This window comes from Lepisma saccharinum, chromosome 4, assembly GCF_977018435.1.
Source record: "Lepisma saccharinum chromosome 4, izLepSacc3.1, whole genome shotgun sequence".
NCBI lineage: Eukaryota > Metazoa > Arthropoda > Insecta > Zygentoma > Lepismatidae > Lepisma > Lepisma saccharinum.
Window position 1 is genome coordinate 35,872,028 of NC_139232.1, and position 25,657 is coordinate 35,897,684.

The window sequence follows — 25,657 nt, forward strand, 5'->3', positions numbered from 1 at the left end:
ACAAATACAATTCAGGTTCAAATTAGAATGTAACTGAACGTTTGTTAAAATGTTGTTCTTTCAATGTACACTTAACTCGGTAAGTGGAAGTGCGGTAGCTTATAGTTAGCAGCTTAACTGGAATTTGCAAAGCAACATGGCTGCCTCATGGAGATATCAAAGTTGAACACTGAACAATTTCATGGTCAGATTAAACAAGAAATGATTCACTAAAAATTTACATTGGCATAGAACATTTGTTTTGTTTGACAGAGTTTAACCAATGTCCACATAAACAGAGTTGCCCGAATTTGATTCACTAGGCCATGTGGAAGACTTTGTCATGAACGATATCTGGTCTACTAGGGTAGCAGTAATTTTGATGTAGCGGTTAGGAGCAGCAGCTTGAGGAGCACAATCTGTTTTATAACATGAGTCTCATTACTACTGCTAATTCTCTTTTAGCTGCTTGGCATATGAAGTAGTCACTGTGACTTCAGTCAGTGAACTGCACAAAAAAACAGCATAGGCTAAAATTGTTTCCTAACCACTGAATTGCTACACAAACATTAATGAATAGATTTCAAGCACTAAAAAATGGTAATATAAAATTAAAATTGATATCTTTCGAACGTCCAATTACAGGGTGGCTACTCTAGGACCATGATAAAATTCAAGTATAATTCCCAGTTTTCAAGGTGAACTTTCCAGAAATTCAAGCAGAAATTTTATCTATTTCAACCTTACGTATTACTGCCTCTCAACATTCACAAATATCTTATTAATATAAAGGGTCTATGTGATTTCAAGATACAAAAATTGTAATTCAATTAAACGGAATACGTACATTAAAATATATAATTTAAGGTGCTGAGTTTCTACCTAGGCATTTACATCCAGAGGCGCAACCACAAATATTTGTCTGGGAGGGGGGCAAGTGCCAGGAGAAACGTACTAATAATAATTTAGTGTTAATAATAATGTTATTATTATAACATTATCATTATTATTATTGATTTGTTCTATTTTACTTCGCTTCTTGTCCCACTTTTGGCTAATTTGAGAAGATGGAGATGAGTGATATGATGAAATTGATGAATGGACACTCAAAAAAAATCCATGTCCAAGCCAGGATTCGAACCTGGAACCAACATTGTTGTTGTTATAATAATAATAATAATAATAATAATAATAATAATAAGTAGTAGTAGTAGTAGTAGTAGTAGTAGTAGTAGTAGTAGTAGTAGTCATAGTAGTAGTAGTAGTAGTAGTAGTAGTAGTAGTATCAAAGACGTTATTACCCTCGTAAATTATGCAAAAAGTGGGTAGAAGTTGATGATAAAGCATGTGTGTTCGAAAAACAATTTGAATTATTTTTCCAACACATACAATTTCACATTAATAATGGAAAACAAGCACACAAACTATTTTTGAGACAGAAAATGCTTGACAAATGCATCCCAAATATAATTATTTTTACATTAGCATGTATAACTTTCATGCACGATATATGTTTCACATATATGCAACATGGAGCGATGTGGACACTAAATTGTGTACGTATTCAAAGTTTCTTTAATACATATTATATACAACATATATTATTTAAATACATTACACAACCAATTCATCCATCTCACAATAAAATAACAGCAAAAATTACATGAATTCGCTCTTAAATGTGCATGTTCCTTTTCCTCAAAACAATTGTTCATGCGTTTAAAACAAAATCAATTAAGACAAGTGTTATTTTTCTGTCTGATAATTTACAATACAATGTATTATGGAGAACAATGAAACAATGTGAGCGAAGCGAGCAAGATAATTTTTGGATCTAATTTTTTGCAGGCTGAAATCAATATTGATTTAATCGGGTGCAAATAATTTCACGGACATCTCTCTTTTACAACTTTTGTGTCTCCTCGATGGTGTAGTGGTAACATCGTCGCCTTGTGATCAAGTGGTCCTGGGTTCGATACCTGGTGGAGGCACATGGCACAGTGGTTCGGATCCTACTTTAATCTGTAGGTCCAGTCCTGATTAGCCTTTCTGTGCATAAATCAATCAATCTATGCACAGTAACCCGATCGGGATTAAGTGGACTTAAAACCACAAATCGATCAAACAATTTAACAACTTTTTTCATTTAGATTGTCCGGCACCCAGGGCCAACTCTTGCTGCCTCCTACCTACGGTAAGACTAAGAAAAGGAGGAGTTGCGAGCGAAGCGAGGAAGAAAATTTTTCGAAAATAATTTTTATTTGCAAAACATGTGAAGTTGTGGGCGGGAATTGCCCCCTGGAGGGCCATCAATGTTTGTCCCTCTTGACCCTCTAGAACCCATTTCCATCCAGGGGCAATGGCCCCTGCCCTTCCCCTCCTGTGTTTACGCCACCGTTTACAATTTCACATAATTAGACTCGAAATACATCTAAAAACACAAGTCACAGATGTTACGAGATGTACAAATGTACAAAAAATTGTTAATTGTCAAACTCAAATTCACCTAAACAACCTCAAGATACCTTGCAATAATCTTTCATCTGTTAGATTGTTCTGGAAAGGACAGTAACAAAGTAAACGGATTGAGAGAGAGATTTGTTTTATTTTTCACACAGCATTTGTTGCCTTCCTAGATGAAAATGAAAGCTCAAATTTGAAAAACTTGCCTCAGGGTATTTATAAATACATGAATAATTTGAATATGATTTGGATTAATAAAAGTTGTAATTTTTCACGTCTATGGAGAAAAATTCAAGTAGAATTCAAGGAGCCAATAATTCAAGCATAATTCCTATAATTCCCGGTGAGTAGCCACCCTGAATTAAACAGCACAAATAATTTTGTCCAAAAGATTTATCTGTTCCTTAAGAGAGAGGATTTATTACCCACCACCCCCTCCCTCCCCAATAACAAAGAGTTTAATCTGGTTTGTTCTGCCATGGCACCAAACAATTTTGTGGCATGGAAAATGTTAATTTTGTTTTTGGAATCGTAGAACCATATTTATTTTGCATTTCAAAGTCTGCAGCCATTTTAACTTTTATGATCATAGTTACATATTGTGAAGTTTATTCAGAGGCGCAACTATGAATTTTTGTCTGGGGGCAGGGGGCAAGTGCCAGGATAAAGGTACCAATAATAATAACTTTAAAAATAATAATGTTTGTTATTATTATTTTTATTATTATTACTGATTTGCTTTATTTTACTTTGCTTTTTGTGCCACTTTTGGCTAATTTGCGAAGATGGTGATGATGAAATTGATGAATGGACAGTCACAAACATCCATGCCCAAGCCGGGATTCGAGCCATGATGAACATCAATATTATTATTATTATTAGTAGTAGTAGTAGTAGAAGTAGAAGTATTATCAAAGCCGTTATTACCTTCGTAAATTATGCAAAAAGGGGCCACAAGTTGGTGCTAAAGCATTTGTGTTCGAACAAACGATTTGAATTATTTTTCAACACTTTGATTGGCCCCCTGTGGTTGTGCCACTAAGTTGATTAGCATCATTCTTAGAAATTTTTGTGCATTTGGAGCCATTCCTAAAGGCAATTTGTATCCTTATCTTCAGGATATTGGTACATGAACAATCGTCACAAGACACTTCTGGGTTGGAACAATCCCACTGAGTTTCAATATATTTTTTACATAAATGTGGGTTTAACTGTAATACATGCATCATTGTAATTTACTATGTTGTTGAAAACATTACATACTGCACTGAAACACATTCTATTTCAAAATGTCTCTTTCTGTTTCAGTTTAGATTTTCCACACGTCGAGAGAAATTATTCATTATTGTAGGCTCTGCAGCAGCTATAGTTGTTGGTTTGACTTTACCATCATTCATGATTATGTTTAGTAAACTAACCGATGCATTTGTGAACTACCAACTTCAAAAAATAGATAAGTAAGTATACTTATGAGGATTTTACACACACTATATATATATATATATATATAGGGTTTTCCAATAAGAATTATATGATTTTGAAATGAACTGGCAACTATGATTCAAATGTTATAACTGTCACTAGTTGTCATTTGTGTTTAGTATACTGTGACAATTGATCATGGCTAAATACATGCTTCAAGAACGTTTGGTTATTATCAAAAAAAATTATGAAAATAGACATTCTATTGAACTTGAAACGGATCATAATTTTGGACAAAAAATTATCTTCTCAGATGAAGCTCATTTCTGGTTAAGTGGATATTAAAAAACAAAATTGTCTTTTTTGGTATGAAAACAATCCACAAGAGATTCACGAGAAGCCCTTGCATCCGCAAAAGGTCACTGTATGGTGTGGTTTATGACATGGTGGCCTCATCGGATCATTTTTCTTTTCAAAATGAGGTAGGAGATGCAGTTACAGTGACTGGTGAGCGGTACCGATTGATGTTAACAGATTTTTTTTTGCCCAAATTTAGATGAAATTGATTTCGAGGACATGTGGTTCCAACAAGACGGTGGCTCATGTCACACTGCTAATCCCAGTATCGACGTATTGCAAGAACAGTTTGGTGAAAGGATAATTTCAAGAAATGCAACTGTTAGTTGGCCTCGAAGAAGTTGTGATTTAACTCCTTTATATTGCTTTTTGTGGGGTTATTTGAAACAGACCATGAACCCTTGATGCATTAAGATTGGGTTCATCGAATTCACTTGTGTGCACGAAGTCGAGGTGGACACTTAAATGACGTGTTATTCAAAACATAATGTAATAAAGTATGCTTCAAAATAATATAAAAAGTTTGATTGTATCTGGAATAGTTTTTATTTTATTTCATTGTAAAATCATATCGTTCTTATTGGTAAACCCTATATATATAAAATTTGCCTTAAGATGCATGATATGTTAATTAAATCACCAATGTGCATTGTGGAAGAGTTTTAAGTACGTATGTTTCACTTTATTGTAGAGTCTGTTAAACTTGAATTCACAGTTTGTATACTGTGTTTATATGTTCTTTTAGTCAAAATTTTCAAAAATTTCAAGTGAAATATTTCTCTCTCTTTACCAATGGCACCATTTATGCTGTTTATTCTGTATCAACAAAATGTGAAATATATATATATATATATATATATATATATATATATATATATATATATATTTGTATATCTTCAAAATACAAAAATTAATCCAATATCATTATAATCAGGTCATTTTTTTAAAAAAATACATTATATGAAGCCATTCACATACTTTCCACATGTTGTTGTTTTTCATGTGTATCACATATAATATGCAAAATAATTTGTGATGTGGACGACAATGTATTTTAAATAATTGTTCTATCATCATTAATTACGAGGACAATTCAAAGAAGAGTATTTCTTTCATTTGACATATTTTTTGTCTTCGAGTTGCTGTGTTGTTGTTGTCAGTTATTCCAATAATGATGTCACTCTAGTAGATATCATAAATGAATTGTATAAGACTCTCAATGAATCAATTACAAGAATATAGAAATAATAAAAAATCTATCAAAATCTATTTATTGCAATAGGTAATAATGTAAATAAATTAAACCATTTCAAATTCGTAACTATATTTTTAAACCTCATGATAGGGATGGTTTTATGTCATTTTCTTAAAACCTCAAGTGCTATCAAATAAATGTATTTTGATTGTTTCAGAACCAAAAATTCAACAATGACCTCAGAGGAATTCATGCATGAAATCAGCAAATTTGGAATTGCATGTACTTTTCTTGGTTTGTCAATATTTCTTCTGGATTATATATTTGTTGCTTGTTTGAATTATGCTGCAGAAAGTCAGGTAAAAACCAGGATTCAGTTTCTGAGAGAAATCTTTTTAAATCATACACACAGGTTGTCATTTTCAAACTATTCAGGACATGGATTATCATGTATGTTTCACTGATACTGAGAGTGTACCAAACAGTGGCAAATATTTAGTGAGAAACTAGATTGATGTCCACAATCAGTGAATAAATGTTTAAGTCAATACTTAGAAAAGCAGAGCTGGACACGTGGAAATTATTTCAAAAAGTGAAATGAACTAATGGAACTAATGGACTAGTTTTTAGATTTACTATTAACTGTGACATTGAGGATTCAAGTAGTATGAAAAATATACAAAAACTTTCATTTTGCAAGCCAACTTTCTCATATAATATATTTTGTTGAAAAATTTCATTATACAGGGTGTTTCTAAAGTTTGTTTCCAATGATTAGGAGGTGATTCTACAAGAAGTTCTACAGAAGTTCATGTGACGAAATGCCGAAAAGTGTGAAAATTATGTTTACAAGGAAATAGGGGCACAACGGCCAACTATAAGACTGCGGTGAAGGGCGTTTCACAAAGAAATGTTTCATGCTCTATTCAAAAAAGCACATGTCAGATGTGTGAAGTTGAAACACAAGGGATTCCCCAAAGGAAGCGAATGGGTCTGTTGAAGGCATGGGGATAGGGAAGGGTTTAGCAAGATGTGTTATCCACGGAAAGTGATATGTGGAGACTGACATCCAAGAAGAATGCGAATATTTGTAATGGACATCACCATTACGTAGGAAAACTAAGATGGTGGTGGTGCTGTGCTAGTTTCACTCTGTGGAGAGTGGAGGTGCCAAGGGAACCACATCACAGACGATTTTCAAAGTCAAGGTCACGCTTCAGCCTTTCTGCATGCGGGTATGTACAAATATCGACAACACAACATTGCGAAGAAAAACATTGCCCAAATTACATCGCCCGGGTCACCCATGTTAATCACTCCATAAAACCCTTCCCTACCCCCTTGACTTCAACAGACCCATTCACTTCCTTTGGGGAATCCCTTGCGCATGAACTTCACACATCTGCTATGTGCTTTTTTGAATCCAGCATGCCACATTTCTTTGTGGAACACCCTTCGCTGTGGTCATATGGTTGGCCGTTGTGCCATTGTAAACATAATTTTCACATTTTATCCCACTTCAATAAATCTGAATGGGTGCTGTTTTTGGCATTTTGTCACATGAACTTCTGTGTTTATTTTTACTTGTAGAATGACCTCCTACGTGTTGGAAACAAACTTTAGAAACACCCGGTAAAAAGAATATGATTTAATATTGCGTCTAGTAAGCTTACATATTTCTTAGATATCAAACACTGTATATGATATTCCTAAAATTAATTAGGATATAAATTTTACACAATAATAAATATGTATCAGAAACTGAACCTTCAAAATTAACAGGCATGAATAGTTGCCAGTTTGAAAATGGCAACAATTTATAGGCTATTTACATGCAGGGAGATGGGTCCAATGTGTTTTAAATCCAGTCTATGAGTACCAGGTCAATCACGAATGAAGCAGCAAAATGGGTCCCTACTGGGAAATAAACAGGCGCAGTAATATTGTAAAAGGCTAATATAAAAGAGAATAACAATGTACACAAGATTTAAAGAAAATTTTTACCAAACATTTGTTTTTTGACATGGGCTAAAATTTCTGAAACAGTGAGTGTCTAATATTGAAATAAAAAAGGCCAATAATACATAAGTAAAAAACAGAAACAAAAAAAATTACAGTCAGTTAAAAAAAAATATGGAATAGTTACACTGTTAGCAATAATTGACAAATTTACTGTACAAGTTTAGAGCTAAACATTAAACAAACATCAATGTAAATATAACATAAATCAATATAAATTGCTTGTAAATATTTTTTCTTATAAAAATGATGTAGCAAACAGTTTGCTGTTTTTTTTATGTTTTTTGTTTTTATTTTTGTAGAGAGAGAGAGAGAGAGTCAGTAGGACTGCCAAGTGGGAGACCCAGGGTGATCTAAGATTGAAATTTTTCCTGTCTTGTCCCTGCATAACCCAGCCTCAAATCAATGGGTATCTGGGGGGGGGTAAAGGCAGCCAGAGCATGGTGTTTATTACATCACCTCCAAAATAGCCAAGATCGAGAATGTGTGGGGGCCTATCCCCACAAGCCCTAAATGTGCCTTCATGACACGGTGCTATATACATTGAGAATTTTACCTTTACCTTACTTTTGTTGTATGCACTAAAGAATTGGTAGCGTCGATCTGATTAAATCAGAAAATTAATATTCTTTAAGGAAACAAGGTCCTTAATCTCCATTTTTGTGGAGAGGGGGGGGAATAGTATATATCTCAAAATCTCAAATTGGCATTACATGCTTTATACTATGTTGTACATATCTAATTTTATTTTATTATTAGATTCTACGCATCAGAGACTTATTTTTCAAATCAATATTACGGCAAGACATCGGTTGGTATGATACACATCAGACTGGAGATTTTGCTAGCAGAGTGACAGAGTAAGTTTTCTAAAAATTTACTTAGATAAATATGTGAAATTTAATTGTCAATATCCATGACTGAATTCATTGAACAAAGATAATTTACTGATATAATTCATGGTCAGACATATCTAAGTTGTGTGTTAAAAGGTACTGATTAAGTAATTGGAAATCTTTTCAAAGACATACATTTTTATGTTTAGAAACATACTTTAGCAGTCAATGTAACAACCATCTTAAAAAAAAAACAGCATTACTTCACAATTGTGGATTGTAATTGTACCGTTTTAATCACATCATTTACACAATGAAATTTTCCAACAATTTTTTTTCAGGGATCTTTGCAAGATGCAGGATGGCATTGGAGAAAAAGTTGGAATGTTTATCTACCTCGCTATCTCATTCATTGTAAATTTAACAATAGCTTTTGTGTATGGTTGGAAGTTAACACTTGTTGTTTTATGTGCAACACCTATTCTTGTTATATCTACTGCAATTGTATCTAAGGTAAGTATCGACTTACAAACCTGTACACTGAACAATATAAAACCATGTGTATAAATGATTTTCCAGAGTAAATTACAGGGTGTTCCGCTTAGGACTATAATAAAAGAAAAATTCATAACATTGAAACAACTAGTTTGAATGATGGAAAGTTGGTATCACTATGAAGAGTAACTGCGAGTTTTGAAGGCAGGTTGCGCATGCACAGGAGCTATAGAGTCATTCAAACTGCAGAGACTGCGTCAGTCACCGTATTGATGCCACAACAGAAGTTGTTTTGTGACTTGGCACTTGCAGAATTGAAATCTGTACATGGGCATGTTACATGAATATACTGTGCCTCAACTTCCAGAAGGAACAATCTTTCAGCAAGATGCCATTTTGCCAAAGAAATTCGATGTTTTTTCGATAGCTACTTCAATGCAATGGATTAGGAGAGGATTTCAGTTCATGACATGGCCATCATGAGCACTGTGCTTGACTTCTTCTTGTGGGGTTTAAGAAACAGGTGTAGGTTACAAATGTTCGAGATTTGCCCAACTTACACGAAATAATTCATGCTGCGACTGCGAGGTACAAGTGACGCCACAAATGCTAGAGAACTAATGCACAAGAGTGGAATACCATTTAGACATTTGATGTGCCACTAATGTTGAAGTGTACTAGGCACGTAACAAAACTTTCTGAGTTTATGTACGCATTTAAGAAGTTTTGGAAATAAATCATTGTAAGTAAAGAAAATATAATAATTTATTTTATTGTAGTCCTAAGTGGAACACCTTGTGTAAAGGAGATAGTTGAAGGAAGATAATAATCATAAACTTTATTCACTGTTTTCTGCTCTATAATGCATTTATAATAATTTAATTTAAAGAAATTTAATTGGAGAGACCTGTATGTTGTCAAACAATGCAAAGAATATATTGCAATCCCACTGTGCCACATAATCAATTTGTCCTTCACTGCAGGAGTTTTTCCACAAAAGCTGAAGGAAGCAAAAGTAATTCCAATATACAAGAAAGGAGATAGGAACAACTTAACCAACTACAGACCAATATCTCTCCTCTCCCCCTTCTCGAAAATTTTAGAAGCTACCATGAACAATCGAATTGTATCATTTTTAGAAAAACAACAACTTATTTCAAATACTCAGCATGGCTTCCGCAAAGGGAAATCAACTGAATCTGCTGTGTTTCAATATTTAGAATATATAAGAGAAACATTAGACAAAACGGGACAATGCACGGGACTCTTTCTAGATTTAACAAAAGCCTTCGACCTAGTACCCCATGAAAAACTATTACAAAAAATAAAACATTATGGCATAAGAGGCATCGCACATGATTGGCTCACATCCTATCTTAGCAGTCGTATGCAAATAGTCGAGATTATCCACAGAAAGGATGACGGTGTGCAATCTAACTTTGTCTCAAAACCCTGCACAATATCAAGTGGAGTTCCACAAGGTTCTATTATTGGACCATTACTCTTCTTAATATATATTAATGATTTGCCAATAAATTTAAATTCAGCAAAAACGACTCTTCATGCAGATGATACAAGTGTAGCCATCACCGGTGGTAAGGAACAAACCCTTAACTCTAATATCAAACATGTAACAATCAAACTCAGCAAATGGTTTTCTGACAATAATTTAGTATTAAACAGCAGCAAAACTGTGGCTGTCAATTTCCATCACACAAGGAATAAAATGATAAATGAACCAAATGTTACATTAGGTAATATGACAGTAAATCACGTTAAAACAGTCAAATTCCTGGGAGTATGGATTCATGAAAGCTTAAAATGGGACCCACACATAGATCACCTTTCCGCAAAACTAGGTAAAATTATATTTGCCATTAATACACTGAAAACAATATCAAACTTAGAAACATTGAAAATACTATATCACACAATGTTTCAATCTTTATTAACATACGGTATAATCTTCTGGGGAAATTCCACTAATAGTAATAAAATGTTTGTGCTGCAAAAGAAAATTGTCAGAATAATAGCAGGAGCTAAGAGAAATACACCCTGCAGAAGACTGTTTAAAAATTTAGGCATATTACCCTCACCATGCTTTAGGGTGTTTCATTTTGTAAGGCAAAAAATAAAATGTAAAATTTTTGCAGACTTTGCTTACGCCCCGAGTCTCAGTGATGTAAAAGATATATATGCCAAATTTCAAGAAGATTGGATAATATTTAGAGGTTGCACACTTTGATCAGTTTTGTAAAAGTTGGCAAAAAATATGATTTTTCAATGTTAATTACTTTTATTGGGAAAACTAGAAATCACAAACTTAAAATAATATTAAAACTAGACACTAAGATTAATAGGTAATATGATAGGCAAAACATGTGTTATATTAATCAACTTTGAACGATGCAATCCCTTCTTTTGTTCGCTTGGCGACGACTTTTCTGTGATGCTCGACTACCCTCAACAATTCATGGTGGTTGCGGTAAACACGGTTTAAGATTACTTACGTGAAATTTAAAAGATTTCGTAATTCCGCGTTGCACAATTTAATGGTTCAATCCTATTAATTTCGAAGATCCACTGTCTTCATTCACAAAAGGGTACGGCGTTTGAAGCGGGGATGGTACCGCGTCAGTGCATTGTTTGTTCCCGGGCGGCGGTGGTTGCGATTTTTCCCGTTCGGCAGCACTGGCGCGCGCATCTTGGTTTGCGTCGTCTGCTTCCTGTTGTCCGGTGGCGTTGTCGGTTGGGGGTTGGGGGGCTGGGCCGTGTTGCTCGGTAATGTGCCGTTCCTGTTCCCCGCGTGGCTGGAGGGGGGTCGAGTATGTGCATAGCATCTTTTCTTTTTCAGGTCGGGGATCTTTCTGAGGACAGGGTGCCAAGTTGGGTGTGCTTGTCCATTGTCCAGGTTTAGTGCTGGTTTCTGCTGGATGATAGCATGGGTTTCTTTGATGGTGTTTTCTATGACAGAGCCGGTTGGGTGAAGTATGGATATGGAGGAGATGGTGTGGTTAGTGGAGTGGAGGTGTTGGGAGAGGCCTGATTTAGGTGTGTCGTTTTTGGAATCTTTTACATGTTCGTTAATCCGTTCTTGGACGGTGCGGATGGTTCTGCCAACCATCTTCTGACACCGGGGGATGCAAGTTTGGGTAGGTAGTATCTCTTGAAGTTGGGTAGTGCTCTTCCGATTTGGGATATGGGTTTGTGTGCTACTCGGATGTTGAAGGGTTTGAGGGCCTTGACAAATTTTCCAGATGTGGTGGGGTGGTATGGAAAGGCGATCCATTTGGGTTTAGGGTTTTGGTTCGGGTTATCTCTGTTTCTTGGATGTCTGAACTGGGTTTCTGTTTTTGCGCACCACATGGATAGTTGGCGCTCGGTGTAACCGTTGTTTAGGCCTATTTCCGTTACGCGCGCTATTTCATCTTGCAGGTCATCTTCTGTGCAGCTGTGTGTGAAGGCTCTTCTGTAAAAGTTCATCCATACTCCAGCTTTCTGTTTTGGTGGGTGGTTGGATTTTGCATGGATATACTGGGTGCCCGAACCTGGTTTCCTGTATACGGATGTGACGAACTTGTCTTGGAGTCGTCGGATGCTGAGGTCGAGAAAGTTGAGGTGGCCATTTTGTTCCCTTTCAACGGTGAAGTTTATGTTGGGATGTATGTTATTGAGGGCAGTTAGGAGAAGGGTTAGGTCCTCTTCCTGTTTGTAAATGACTATGGTGTCATCGGCATATCTTTTGTATCTTATATGAGCAAACTCTGGTTGGGTGAGAATTGACTTCTCGGCCACATGCAGCACTATGTTGGATAGGGGTGCAGAAAGGGGGTTGCCCATCGTGGCTACTCAGCAATAACACGCCTCCATTTGTAACTGATGAAATCTGCAACCTTCTACAAGCCTGCCTCACCCACAACTATTTCCAGTTCGAGGACAGTTTCTTCCACCAGACAGGGGGCCTAGCGATGGGCAACCCCCTTTCTGCACCCCTATCCAACATAGTGCTGCATGTGGCCGAGAAGTCAATTCTCACCCAACCAGAGTTTGCTCATATAAGATACAAAAGATATGCCGATGACACCATAGTCATTTACAAACAGGAAGAGGACCTAACCCTTCTCCTAACTGCCCTCAATAACATACATCCCAACATAAACTTCACCGTTGAAAGGGAACAAAATGGCCGCCTCAACTTTCTCGACCTCAGCATCCGACGACTCCAAGACAAGTTCGTCACATCCGTATACAGGAAACCAGGTTCGGGCACCCAGTATATCCATGCAAAATCCAACCACCCACCAAAACAGAAAGCTGGAGTATGGATGAACTTTTACAGAAGAGCCTTCACACACAGCTGCACAGAAGATGACCTGCAAGATGAAATAGCGCGCGTAACGGAAATAGGCCTAAACAACGGTTACACCGAGCGCCAACTATCCATGTGGTGCGCAAAAACAGAAACCCAGTTCAGACATCCAAGAAACAGAGATAACCCGAACCAAAACCCTAAACCCAAATGGATCGCCTTTCCATACCACCCCACCACATCTGGAAAATTTGTCAAGGCCCTCAAACCCTTCAACATCCGAGTAGCACACAAACCCATATCCCAAATCGGAAGAGCACTACCCAACTTCAAGAGATACTACCTACCCAAACTTGCATCCCCCGGTGTCTACAAGACCACATGCCAATGCCACAACACCTACATTGGCAGAACCATCCGCACCGTCCAAGAACGGATTAACGAACATGTAAAAGATTCCAAAAACGACACACCTAAATCAGGCCTCTCCCAACACCTCCACTCCACTAACCACACCATCTCCTCCATATCCATACTTCACCCAACCGGCTCTGTCATAGAAAACACCATCAAAGAAACCCATGCTATCATCCAGCAGAAACCAGCACTAAACCTGGACAATGGACAAGCACACCCAACTTGGCACCCTGTCCTCAGAAAGATCCCCGACCTGAAAAAGAAAAGATGCTATGCACATACTCGACCCCCCTCCAGCCACGCGGGGAACAGGAACGGCACATTACCGAGCAACACGGCCCAGCCCCCCAACCCCCAACCGACAACGCCACCGGACAACAGGAAGCAGACGACGCAAACCAAGATGCGCGCGCCAGTGCTGCCGAACGGGAAAAATCGCAACCACCGCCGCCCGGGAACAAACAATGCACTGACGCGGTACCATCCCCGCTTCAAACGCCGTACCCTTTTGTGAATGAAGACAGTGGATCTTCGAAATTAATAGGATTGAACCATTAAATTGTGCAACGCGGAATTACGAAATCTTTTAAATTTCACGTAAGTACCCTCAACAAGAATTGTTTTTCTTGTTTGTCCATGACCGATTCGTTAAACTTTTTTATCAGAGCAATTCCTCTTTCTGTGGTATCATTGACCACCTTAAGAGCGTTCACATGGCTCCTTAGAGAATCACTGCAGTATTCTACGTCTTTGTTTTATTAGTAACGAAATGGCTCAGGTCTTTTCCTTCAAAAACTAGGTTTTTACCCTCTAATAGTTTCATTTCCTTTTTCTTTGCAGATTTGGTTTCTAAATATTTAGTCATATTTTCCTTATCAGCCTGTGTAGTACGTTCGTCCAAAAAAGCCAATCCTACGTTTGTTTCTGACAGATACCAAAGGTGTCTCTTAGCAACTGTGAGAGCATCTTTTTGACATCTGCATCTGGGTAAGTGCTCAGAAGCTGTAGCATATCCAAATCATTCTTTGGAGCCCATCAACTTACAATTGCCTCGTGCCAAAAGCGAACATATATGAAGCTGACAAAATGTGCAACCCGTTTCATTCCTTTCAATTCGTTGAGGAATATTCAACTGTTTAGTGAAGAGGACAATTTTAAGTGCATATATTGCCTTTGCCATCCACCTTGCTTGATGCAGAGCCCCTGGGATCCTGAAACTGAGGTCGTTTTGAGACCAACCTCCTAGGTACAGGAGTGAGAGTTGTAATTACTCTTTGTAGTCTTTTCTTGGATGACTTCCATCTTTTAGGACATTTTGGATGTTGTTAACCATTTTCACTCGTTGTTCTTCTAGAAAGTCTTGAACGTGACTTTCTTCATCCAGCATTGTCTTATATGACTTCTTATCAAGTGAAGCCCACAGACTTTGGAACTTCCGAAAAATCTGGATGTCAGGACCACTTGATGGTACGCCACAACACTTCTCAAACACTCCTTTCAATATTAGTTCATGGGTGTGATGACGGCAAGCCAACTACAGCAATGTTCGTCCGAATTCCCTTTCAATTCTGGTACATGCCCCTTGGATCAGTCCTGTATTAGATGCTGTAGTATCAAAACACATACCGATGATATTGTCACGTAGCCCAAATGAGTCCACTTCCCGAATAACTACTTCAGCCATCTGCTCACCAGTGCTTTTCAGGGCAACAGGTACGCCAAGAAAATGCAAAAAACCTTTGCTAGTCACTAGAACTGCAACTCTATCTTCCAAAGTTTTGACACTCCCATGGGCAACTGAGGGAAACAGTTTACTATCCCAATGCAACACCAAATGAGGAGGATTTTCAAAGAGTGACTCTTCGATTTTCTTTGCCATTTTACTTCTTTTGATCGCCCGAGCTCGGTTAACGGTAGCTGGAGATACAGAAATTTTTGAAACATTTTGGCCAAGGCTCTTTGCAGTTGCTATAAATGAAGTACTTGCTTGTCGAATAGAAAGCTGTTCTCGATCCCAAGTAGACGTGAGTGTCTGATCAAGAGGTTTTAATCTAGGACTTGAACGTAATTTTTTCGTTGCTGGAGGTGAAAACTCGGCTTCTTCGTCTCTAGGCGCTGATGATGGAGATGAGTCTTCCAGTATAACTGTCTTATTGATTTCAGCGATAGCTTTGAAATGTTTATTCTTATATGAATCATTTTTGTCTTCTTTTGTAGCTACTATTAGTTCTTATTTTCGAGGCGAAAACCTTGTCTACTCCACTCATTGACTAACTCATACGATCTTCTCTTTGTGACCTAAGAAATTCTTTATCTTCTTGTGATACGCTAGTCATGCCCATCACATTTTGCCGGGAAATGTCAAATAACTCGACGAGATCACCTTTCCAAATCTGCCGTTTCACATTTGCTTTATCCGTGTTTCTCGATTTCTCTTTACCCAGATTTTGGTATTCTTTGTACAGCTTCTGTATACCAGCACGGATATTCTCCTCCGTCTTAACAGGGATATTTGCTTTCCTCTACACTTCCTGTAGTTTAGTACTGGTAGATTTAGCAGCATTCAAAAATGTTTATTTCATTTCCTTGTGATGGTAAATATAAACAAAAAGTACTTGTTCCTTTGAAGGGAGCCGGGCTCCTAAAAACTCACGACGAGGCACCTTTTCTAGCAGCCAAATTCCTCTTTTGTTCCCATTTTAAAGTTCAATTACCTGCAAAAGATGAAAGAAATACATGAGAAGCCCTTTAGTACAAAGCACTTCAATATTAGAAATTTCACTAGTTTGAGATAAAAGTGATCAAAGTGTGCAACCCCTAAATAGTATCCAATCTTCTTGAAATTTGGCATATATATCTTTTACATCACTGAGACTCGGGGCGTAAGCAAAGTCATATGAAAATCACATCTTTGGAAAAATGAAACACCCTACCATGCTTGTATATACTTCATCTGCTGATGTATGTAAAAACTGACTTAGATTCCTTCAAATCTCACATAAATATTATACAAGGAATGGCAGCAACCTCACAATACCATCACACAACACCACATTATTTGAGAAAGGACCTAAATACATGGCTGTTCACTGTTTCAATAACCTTCCAAGTGACATAAAAATAATACAATCAGCTACCTCATATAAAAAGCATGTAAAAAAATACCTATTAGATCATTGTTTTTATTCTGTTGAAGAGTACCTGACAATAAATTGCAAATTGTCACATCCTAAATGAACTCCTAGGACATGTATATGTATGTATTGATTTTATCTATTATATGTATGTAAATTAATGTAAACCTTGCAACTAACAGCACGAACAAGGAGAATCAATTATAATGTAATCAATGTTTTTAAATGTTATGTATAATATCTTCATACTTGTACCTATTTGAAAATAATTATAAACTGTAATGTGCTGACATGTTCCATACCATGTGTGGAAAACAACCACTGTACAATGGTCAAAGGAATGAAATAAATCATATCATATCATATCATGTAGCACACATAAGTTTACAGGATACTTATTGGAAAAATCTGATTTTGAGAGATCTGTAGGAAGATCAAAATAGACAATGCTGAGATGGACCTGAAGGAAATCAGTATGGAGATCATGATTGGATTGATCTTAATGAGGATTTGGTTTGTATTACTGTGACAATGATTCTTCATGTTTAGGAAAACCAGAGTGTTTACTTAGTTAAAATCAACTGCATAAAAAAATATATATTTCGGGATGCATCAAAATGTGTAGCTGTACCATTGAATCCTTGGTCACTGCAAAGGTGAAAACTTTTTACGCACTTTAATATGATATTATGTTCAAACAATTTCTAGGCTTTGTCATACAAGACAAAAGTAAATGGATAAAATATGCAGATGAGCTGGGAGTGAGTTAGAGTGAGAAAACATGAATTACAGCTAAAAATATTAGTGAGCCTTTGGGTCTAAGAATACCAGAATTAATTAGCTGTGCATTAAGTTTTTATTATAATTGTTCAAAAGAATGATAATACAGTAGCTTAATTCCACCTGCACACATATTGAATTCAATTAATAGCAAAAACAAATACTGATGACTTTCTTAATTTCCAAGATCAATTATCAACACTTTAGTACTGTATATTCATTCCAGCACAAAAATAAAGATAAAAGCAATATTTATTTCAAGTCTACTTTATGCACAGATGTGTTATAAAGACCTACAGTTTAACCCAGCCCTGGCCCAAAACCATGGTAACGGTTGAAGTTTTTGCTTGCGATGACGTGTGACCGGCCAAGTGAATGCATCACTTCAATGTAAAGTCACGTGAAATGACAAAACGACAGTGTTTCAGTATGCAGATATTAAACACCAGAACAAGAACAATGTCTAGATGAGGATGTGTACTACAGGCTGTGGAAAAGGAGATGAGATAGCCACTAACGCCGTCAAACGGTTGGGTGGGAACTTTACGTCACATACCATGAAGAAGTAATAGGATCTGAGCTGATTATGTCCTTTGCGATTAGTCACTTCATTAAATGATTTACTAAATCTCATCAATTTACATTGTCGAGTTTATTATTTGTGTTCTTTTTGGTTTAGGTTCAATATCTTCTCCGTAGAGAAAATTATGCTCATTTCTTTTTTTTCCTTGACCCTGTACATCCAAGGTCAAGGAAGTCAGTAATAAGGTGTGTTACATACAGTGTACACCAGGGCCGGCGCTAGTAATTTTGATGCCCTGGGAGGTGGCGGTAGATGCCGCTCCCTCTCGAAAGCCCCCCGTCATTACGTAGCAACGGGAAATTGAAAATTAATATATTCCTAAGTAAAACATCAAACTATAAAATAAATAATTTTATTATACTATTAACCAAAAAAGGATATTTCACTCGACCACAGTTAAACACTAATTTTATATTAGACTTATTATTATATTTTATGAAAACTCTCTCTTTCTCTTAAATGTAACAAGTATTAGGAAAGAAATGAAGGCTTGACTTCATATGTCTAACGTTGTAGGTCTGTGATACATGATTGGATTTATAAAATGTGGGTGATCTAAGGTCTGAATTCTTTCCTGCGTTTTCCCCGCATAAAGCAGCTCTGGGGTTCACCCAGCCTCAAATCAATGGGTGTACCATGGGGGCAACCCTGGGAGGTAAAGGCGGCTGGAGAGTGGTGCTGATCATATCACCTCTAAAATGGCCGAGATCGAGAATGTGTGTGGGCCTACCCCTACATCCCCTAAACGTGCCTTCATGACATGGTGCTATGTGCACAGGGAACTTTACCTTTGCATTTAATATTCTTCTTCGTATAAAGCTATCTTGCATAAAATAGAAACAAGGGTGTTTCAGACATGATTGATAGGAGATAGTATTTTTATTAGCCTTAATTTCCAAGAAGAACTTTGTTCGCCACTTGCCACGTTTACCGACAAAGTTAATAAATCCAAAGTTCTACACTCACATTAGGTGCAAAATCATGACTCTTTATCAGTTTAAGGTCTCCTTTCGTGTAATTGTTTTCTTATAGCCAAAAACGCTTTTCGTTCATCTTTTAATTTATACTAAAGTGCAAGCTATCTTGACAGTGACGTCAGCTGGGACCGCACTACAGGTTGATGCGTAACCATTGTATCACTCCGCGCAAAGCATGAAAGATTCTCTCCATCACAGTTGTGTCTCAGAGACCGCAGAGAGAGCACACAGGAGGAAGGGAACGTTTTTGTGTACAGCTGATCGAGGGTTGGGTCGGGTGGGAGGTGGGGGGGTAGCAAGGACTGCTCGACTTCTGACACCCTTTCAATGTTGCCAAACTTACATGGACGAAAGGTCAATTGAGTTCGAGTGTGTCTTTTGTGTATGTTGTTTGTACCGAAATGAAGGACAAAACCGTACATAGTGAGAGCGGAGAGGTGATTTCGGATGTTGTTAAATTTCTTGACAATGAAGCGAGAGAAGGATGTTACACGTTTCCGGTCAGTCAAACTACAAAGCGTGCGGCGGCTGCAGTTCAAATGTCGGACACTTTCATTAAGAAAATTAGAAAGGAAGGAAATTCCGGGGGGAAATTTACGACACCAGGTAAGCACAGGTCTGCCGAAAAGCATAGAATTGTTGAAGACGACTTTGACAAGTGTTTGATTAGAAGAACTATTGGTAATTTTTATACGGTTGAACATGAAGTGCCAACAGTAAAAAAAAGTGCTTTCGAAATTAAAGAAAGAAATTAATTTTCAGGGTAATAGTGAAACTCTTCGCAACATTATTTGCATTGACTTAGGATTATATAGTATTATATATTATATAGTATTATATATTAGTTATATCAGCTAATCAAAACCAACAAAAAGCCCCCGCAATATCGGGTCGACACTCTTGCAGCAGAAAACGGCCACACCGTACTTCGTCTTCCACCTTATCATTGCGATCTAAACCCTATTGAGTATGTTTGGGGTATCATAAAGGGTCGTATTGCATCATAAAATGTGGATTGTAAGTTGGGCAGAGTACTGGAAGCTGCAAGAGAAGAATTTCAGAACTTTCCCAAAGAAGAATGGAAAAGGTCTTGCGAAAAGTAAAGGCGAAACAAGTTAGCGCCTCTGACCTGGTAAACCCAATCGCCGCCACTGTCTCTAAGGATATAATTATAATTAATAATTAAATTGAAGATAAAATCTGTTTCTTAGATGGTAATATTTACTATTGCATAGTAAGAATCACAACCATGGCAATAGATTTTATTGTCATTAATTATTTAAATCTGGAATCGTCACGAACGCTATCCATACTTCTTCAACCACTGATCGCGCCATCCTGAACACACGCGTTTTGCGGCAGGTCCGCCAGAATTTCATCTGTCAGAGAACAGCTGTGAGGCATCGTGGCAACAGCGTGCCATTTGAGAGCAGAGGAAGAGGAGAATTTCCCCCAGATTCTGGTCTCCTGCCGTTCACCACGACAGAAACAAGTGGGGGTGGATTTTAGTTCCCATATTTTCCGAGGTTTTTTTCTTCTTTGCTGAGCAGTATATATAATTTTAACTTCGACTTGTAACAAAATAATCGTGCCGCACACTCTACATTTCAACAAGTTTTTAAGTATCTAATATTTTTAACACATTTATATGCTCTGTATACGCTGTAACGCGTTTTCATTAAGGAACTATATTTTTGTGCTCAAGCCTTGCGAACTTTACGTTCAAAGGTGCATTGCCATCTCGTATTCATTATCCGATTCCGTTCATTTTCTTGTATTTATACATCGTGCTCGTTTTAATTGCTCTTTATTTTACATGATTCCATTCTAAAAGAAACCTCGCATTGCGACATGTTGGACTTCCTTCCCTTGCATTTCAAACTATTGAAATTCTTTCCCTTGTTTGTCTTTTTTCTTAGTGCAGACAGTGAAAGTATCAACGATGGAAGTTTGCAATGCTGTTACTACGTCACTGTCAAGATAGGTTGCACCAGAGTTTAGTAGCTTTCATGTGTTAACATTCCGGGAGTTTTAAAGATAAGATTGCATGTCTTTAAGCTTACTAATATCATAAAAGAAATTGAAAATTCACTATGATGTTTAAGCTGCTAAAACCTTTCTCTTAGAGCTAAAATAATCGTCTATGGTCTGGTAATAAAAATCAACTTTGTACTGCTTTAGTGGATCTTCAACAGTTTCATCATACTGAAACTGCTTCTCCTTTCGATTTCGGCCCTGTAAAGTGTTGCCTATCTTTGGATCATCTATATTTAAATTCGATGCCAATTCATCAACCTGGACTCAAAGGTCGCCCCCCCCCCCCCCGACGCCTCCACGAGTGGAGGGAGGGAAGTCCTACCAAGCTGCCAAGTGGCGTCTAAGAAACTTTGAAATTTTCATCACTCCTGCTTTTTTCAAAACGTGGAATAAGAAGTCATACGTACCATATAACTAGTGAGCAAAGAAATGTAAAGGCAAACAACTAGTTTGCAATACACCGAGCCTCATATGCGACCATTTGGACAGTTTTATTGTCGCCAATTATTTGAAGGAGCGCATCCTAGACCTCTCCCATTTGACATCTCAACAAAGTTAAGGCATCGAATCTGATTTCCCACCATGTGGCACTCAGTGGTTTTAAAGTGACTACTGAATTGTCTTAAAAATCACTTACTGTGATGTAATAGGGTTTTTGATTAGAGACCAGTTGTATAATACATATCGTTGTTGCGAACAATAAGTAGTTTCACGTTCACCACACTCTTCAGTTGTTTAGAAATCGTAAGGAAGAAGGATCTCTAAATTTCCTTTTCACATGTCAATGAAACTTTAACAAAAGTTCAGTGTAGATCACAAAAGAGATTTACATATTGTTATGATATCTTTTAAACCACGAGGGGGTGGGGGGAGACGAAAACAGAGAGTGTATGATACAGGAAATGGTATCTTGGCTCTGTGTAGTCTGTTAAAAAGGGTGTGTGTGTGTTTGTTCCTGAACGTGCAATGGAAGAATAGATAATTTGGCGTGCGTTTGATTACTCTGCAATCACATGCAGGAGATTCATAACGTGATGTTCTTTTGATTATATGAAAAAAATACTGGTGACATTTTGAAGGATTCTATAGAGCAGAAGTTTAAAATGTATTATACAAATTAGTAATAGTATTTTAAATATTTGTGGCAACGTGTTCAATTCACTGAAGTATTCTTAAAAAATGTATACTACTATGTAAGACCATTACAGACACATTAACATTTATTTCATAGAACGTATAAGCGATATTAAAAAATACAATACTTCTGCAACTGAATTCTGCTTTATGGCCAAGTTACAAAGCAAAAATTAAACCATTAAGCTGATCAAAATCTAATTACGTTTTCGCAGTAACGCAACTTAGCTTTGAACAAAACTTCATGTATATTTTGTGCTTATAAAATACCGACACGAAAGTTGTATTAATCATTTTACACATCGTTAAGAAGCCACACTTGGTTTCTACTGCAGAAATTACAAATCGAAAGGTGGAAAAAATCTGCCCTTTCATGTTAACCTGAGACTGCAGTGGCGTGCCCAGGATTTTCGAAAGGGATGGGTTACGTACACTATTTTTGGTAGTCATCCCTCATTTTGCCATCTTTTCCTACATTTGATGTTCTTTCTTTTTAGGAATACTGGGCCAACGGGAAGGGTTATAACCCCCACCAACTCCCGCTTGGGCACGCCACTGCCTGTGAGAATGAAATATTACTTTATGACAAGTTTGCGTGAAAGCAAAGTTATACAATATTACATTTCATGTTAGGCAGACTTTGATATATTTGCGAAAACATGTTGTGCACTGAAGAAAAAAATACAAGTGCATAGCCTAGTGTAAAGCCCCTATCACACGGAACTAGATTTCTAGTTGGAATGCCCTAGTTGGCGATGAACTGACTTTCTAGGTAGAAATTATGGCAGCCTGACTGACTGCTTGACTGGTTTTGAGGAATAGGACATGTTCTAATTGCTACTAACTTCTTCGACTAGATTCTGTGGAACAGCCAATCAGAGCAAAGTTTGGCCATGTGCAGATAATCTGTGAGTCTGCAAAGTAGCCTTTTTTGTCTGTGGTTTCCGAGTGCATACAGCACGAAGGGCATGTTTACAATTGAAAAAGCTAAAATATTCTTCCATACGTGTATAGTAAACGTTGTAAAGTATGTATTTTATCAGCGCCGTTCTTCTCTACCTAAAACCATTTAATACGAAGCGATATTCCTCTCCGTTGAATAGTTATTGTATTTTAAAAGTGTGAAGTGATACGTTGTTTACATCTCGCGCGGCCGCCATTATGGGAATGAAAGACTATCGACAAGTTCGATGTAACAAGTACCGTGTGAGGCGAAAACTAGCAAATGGGTAGCCACATCCAGCATCAACTAGAGCGTTCCTACTAGAAATCCAGTTCTGTGTGATAGGGGCTTAAATATAGTGTACATAAATGCTCATTTGAACTTGTCTTTTCTGGTATACACAGTACATTATGTTCAACGTACTTGGAAGATGTATCTTGTAATAAATAATAACAAGTGGTGTGCGGTATCTAGAAAAGTCGGGACCGGGATCGGAAAGAAAAATTCTGTCCCGATCCCGACTTCAGCAAATGACTTCCCTACTTTTCTGGATCCCGAGCAGTCAGGAAATTCCGAATGGTCATTTCAAAACGGTATTAATTCTTTTCTTTCCTACATTGCAAGTGCCTGGAACTTATCGGAAATTGTTAGTTTTCATTCCAGAAATGCAAAGACAATCACTTAAGGTGAAAATGACGTGTAGAATTTGAAATTTCCAGAGTGTCGGAAAATTTCCCGACTAGTCGAGAAATTGCGAATATTTCCCGAATGACGGGATTTAAAAAAAAAAAAAATCCGTTCCGATCAATAATATTCTGTCCCGCATAACAATAAGTACCTATCGATATTTATTTTCAATTTATCTAAAGCCACAAAATGTAAATGGGTGGAAATGCTCATTTGTGTACTTGATTTCGTGTGTTCAGTTTCTGGTATGGTTTTCCTATCTGCATAGTGCAACACTAGCGCATAGATTTGGAATTCATTTCATGGATAAATTCACCTCTTACCGTCGTTTCGTCATTACGAGTAAACAACGGATTGGCCCAACCTATACTTCTAATAACCTTGGTTTAACCTATGATCTAAACCAATGAAATGTTACTTCATACGAATCGATAACATGTAACGACTATGCTGTCCCTGGCAACATCTTGTGGTTTACATGCAAATAGCAAACACTCCACTTTACACTTTCTCTTTTGATTTACTAAAATATTGTACATGTTAACATGTACGCATTGAATCTAACTACATTTAATTGCACTTAACCAGTTACAAGAACTGAAGTCAATGGCTAAATGCTCGTATAACTCATAATGAATAATAATTTAATATCTCATGGAATAATATCCTCAAAATACAACACTGGTTGACACACATACTGAATGAAACTCATCCTTTGTCTCCTTCATATAACCGATTGTTTCAGGTCCAAACATCCCTGACAGAAAGAGAACTACAGGCCTATGCAAAGTCTGGATCAATTGCCGAAGAAGTTCTCAGTGCAATAAGAACAGTAGTTGCCTTTGAAGGACAAGATAAGGAGGTTGAAAGGTTGGTATTTGAATCAAATTACAAAGTAGTTTTGTAATCATCTGTACTACCACATTTCACATGGCATATTTAATTATTACATTCAATGATGTTGTTTAGATCATCTTGTTGCTCAACTTTTGTTGGAACAAATTATCACGTTCTTCACGAGTAGCTTCACTAAAGGGGTAATTTTTCATAGATGAAACAGGATAAAATGGTTAGGTTTAAAAAATTATGTAAAAATTTACAGGTGCATGACATTTGTCTAAGAAAAACAACAATATCCGCAGTGCACATCATGCATGAAGAGGAGTAATGAAATGAAATCAGATCTCCAATGAGAATCATATTTTGAATGAGCAATTAGAATGAAAAAGAAGTTTTCTCCGGACATCAGCCAGGTGATTAACAGATAGACTTCTGAGCTTTTGAGAGCTTCAGGGTGAAGTGCAGAGAATAGTTAGGGTATGGTATTTGATGTGGGAGGGGTTTGGTGTAGATGGCGGGCCAATCAGGTGCCGTCTCTACAACATCCTCGCTCCCAGTTGACTATCACTACCCAGACTGGGTCCAGTTCTACGCCCGTGTCTCTGTTGAGGTTTTCAATTTCCTCGTGGATGGCTATTGCTTCTGTGATGATTCTATCCGAGTAATTGGATGACTTATTGATGATCTTGGTGGTTGTGAAGTCGATTCTATGGCCCTCTTGGATGGAATGTTCTGCTAACCCTCATTTTTCTGGATGAAAATTCTTGATGTAGCTGGCATGTTCTTTGCAGCGTTGTTCGATTGTTCTCCCCATTTGTCCGATGTAGGCTTTACAGTAAACCCAGGGTGTCTTCTGTCGTCTTCAGGGTTTCGAAGTCAGCTTCTGACTTTCTGTGGTGGTTTGTGGATCGTTTTAATGTTGTGTTTTGACAGAATGTGGTTGATGACTGCGAAGAGGTTTCCAGTGTATGGGATAACGGCTATTTTCTTCTCTTCTTGATTTTGTCTGGTGGTTCCGGGTTTGTTTGTTGGTTGTTCTTGTTGTGCATT

The 25,657-nt window shown here is 37.2% G+C and overlaps 2 protein-coding genes across 5 annotated transcripts in view; one reads left to right on the forward strand and one right to left on the reverse strand.

The window, feature by feature from the left end:
• The window catches only part of LOC145986417 (centromere protein S-like), a 710,010-nt gene that overhangs the window by 568,826 nt on the left and 115,527 nt on the right, over nucleotides 1–25,657 (reverse strand). The window lies entirely within an intron of this gene.
• Nucleotides 1–25,657, forward strand: part of LOC145986415 (multidrug resistance protein homolog 49-like) — a 137,128-nt gene that overhangs the window by 22,152 nt on the left and 89,319 nt on the right. For 3 of the 4 annotated variants that reach the window (XR_014441591.1, XM_083120402.1, XM_083120403.1), the window contains exons 3-7: nucleotides 3,751–3,899; nucleotides 5,634–5,775; nucleotides 8,195–8,295; nucleotides 8,613–8,784; nucleotides 24,513–24,637. Coding sequence is in view for 3 of the 4 variants with exons in the window: in XM_083120402.1 (XP_082976528.1) it covers nucleotides 3,751–3,899; nucleotides 5,634–5,775; nucleotides 8,195–8,295; nucleotides 8,613–8,784; nucleotides 24,513–24,637 (689 nt within the window). In the remaining variant the exon portion in view is untranslated. The remainder of the gene's footprint in view (nucleotides 1–3,750; nucleotides 3,900–5,633; nucleotides 5,776–8,194; nucleotides 8,296–8,612; nucleotides 8,785–24,512; nucleotides 24,638–25,657) is intronic. The other variant, XM_083120404.1, reaches the window with a different exon arrangement.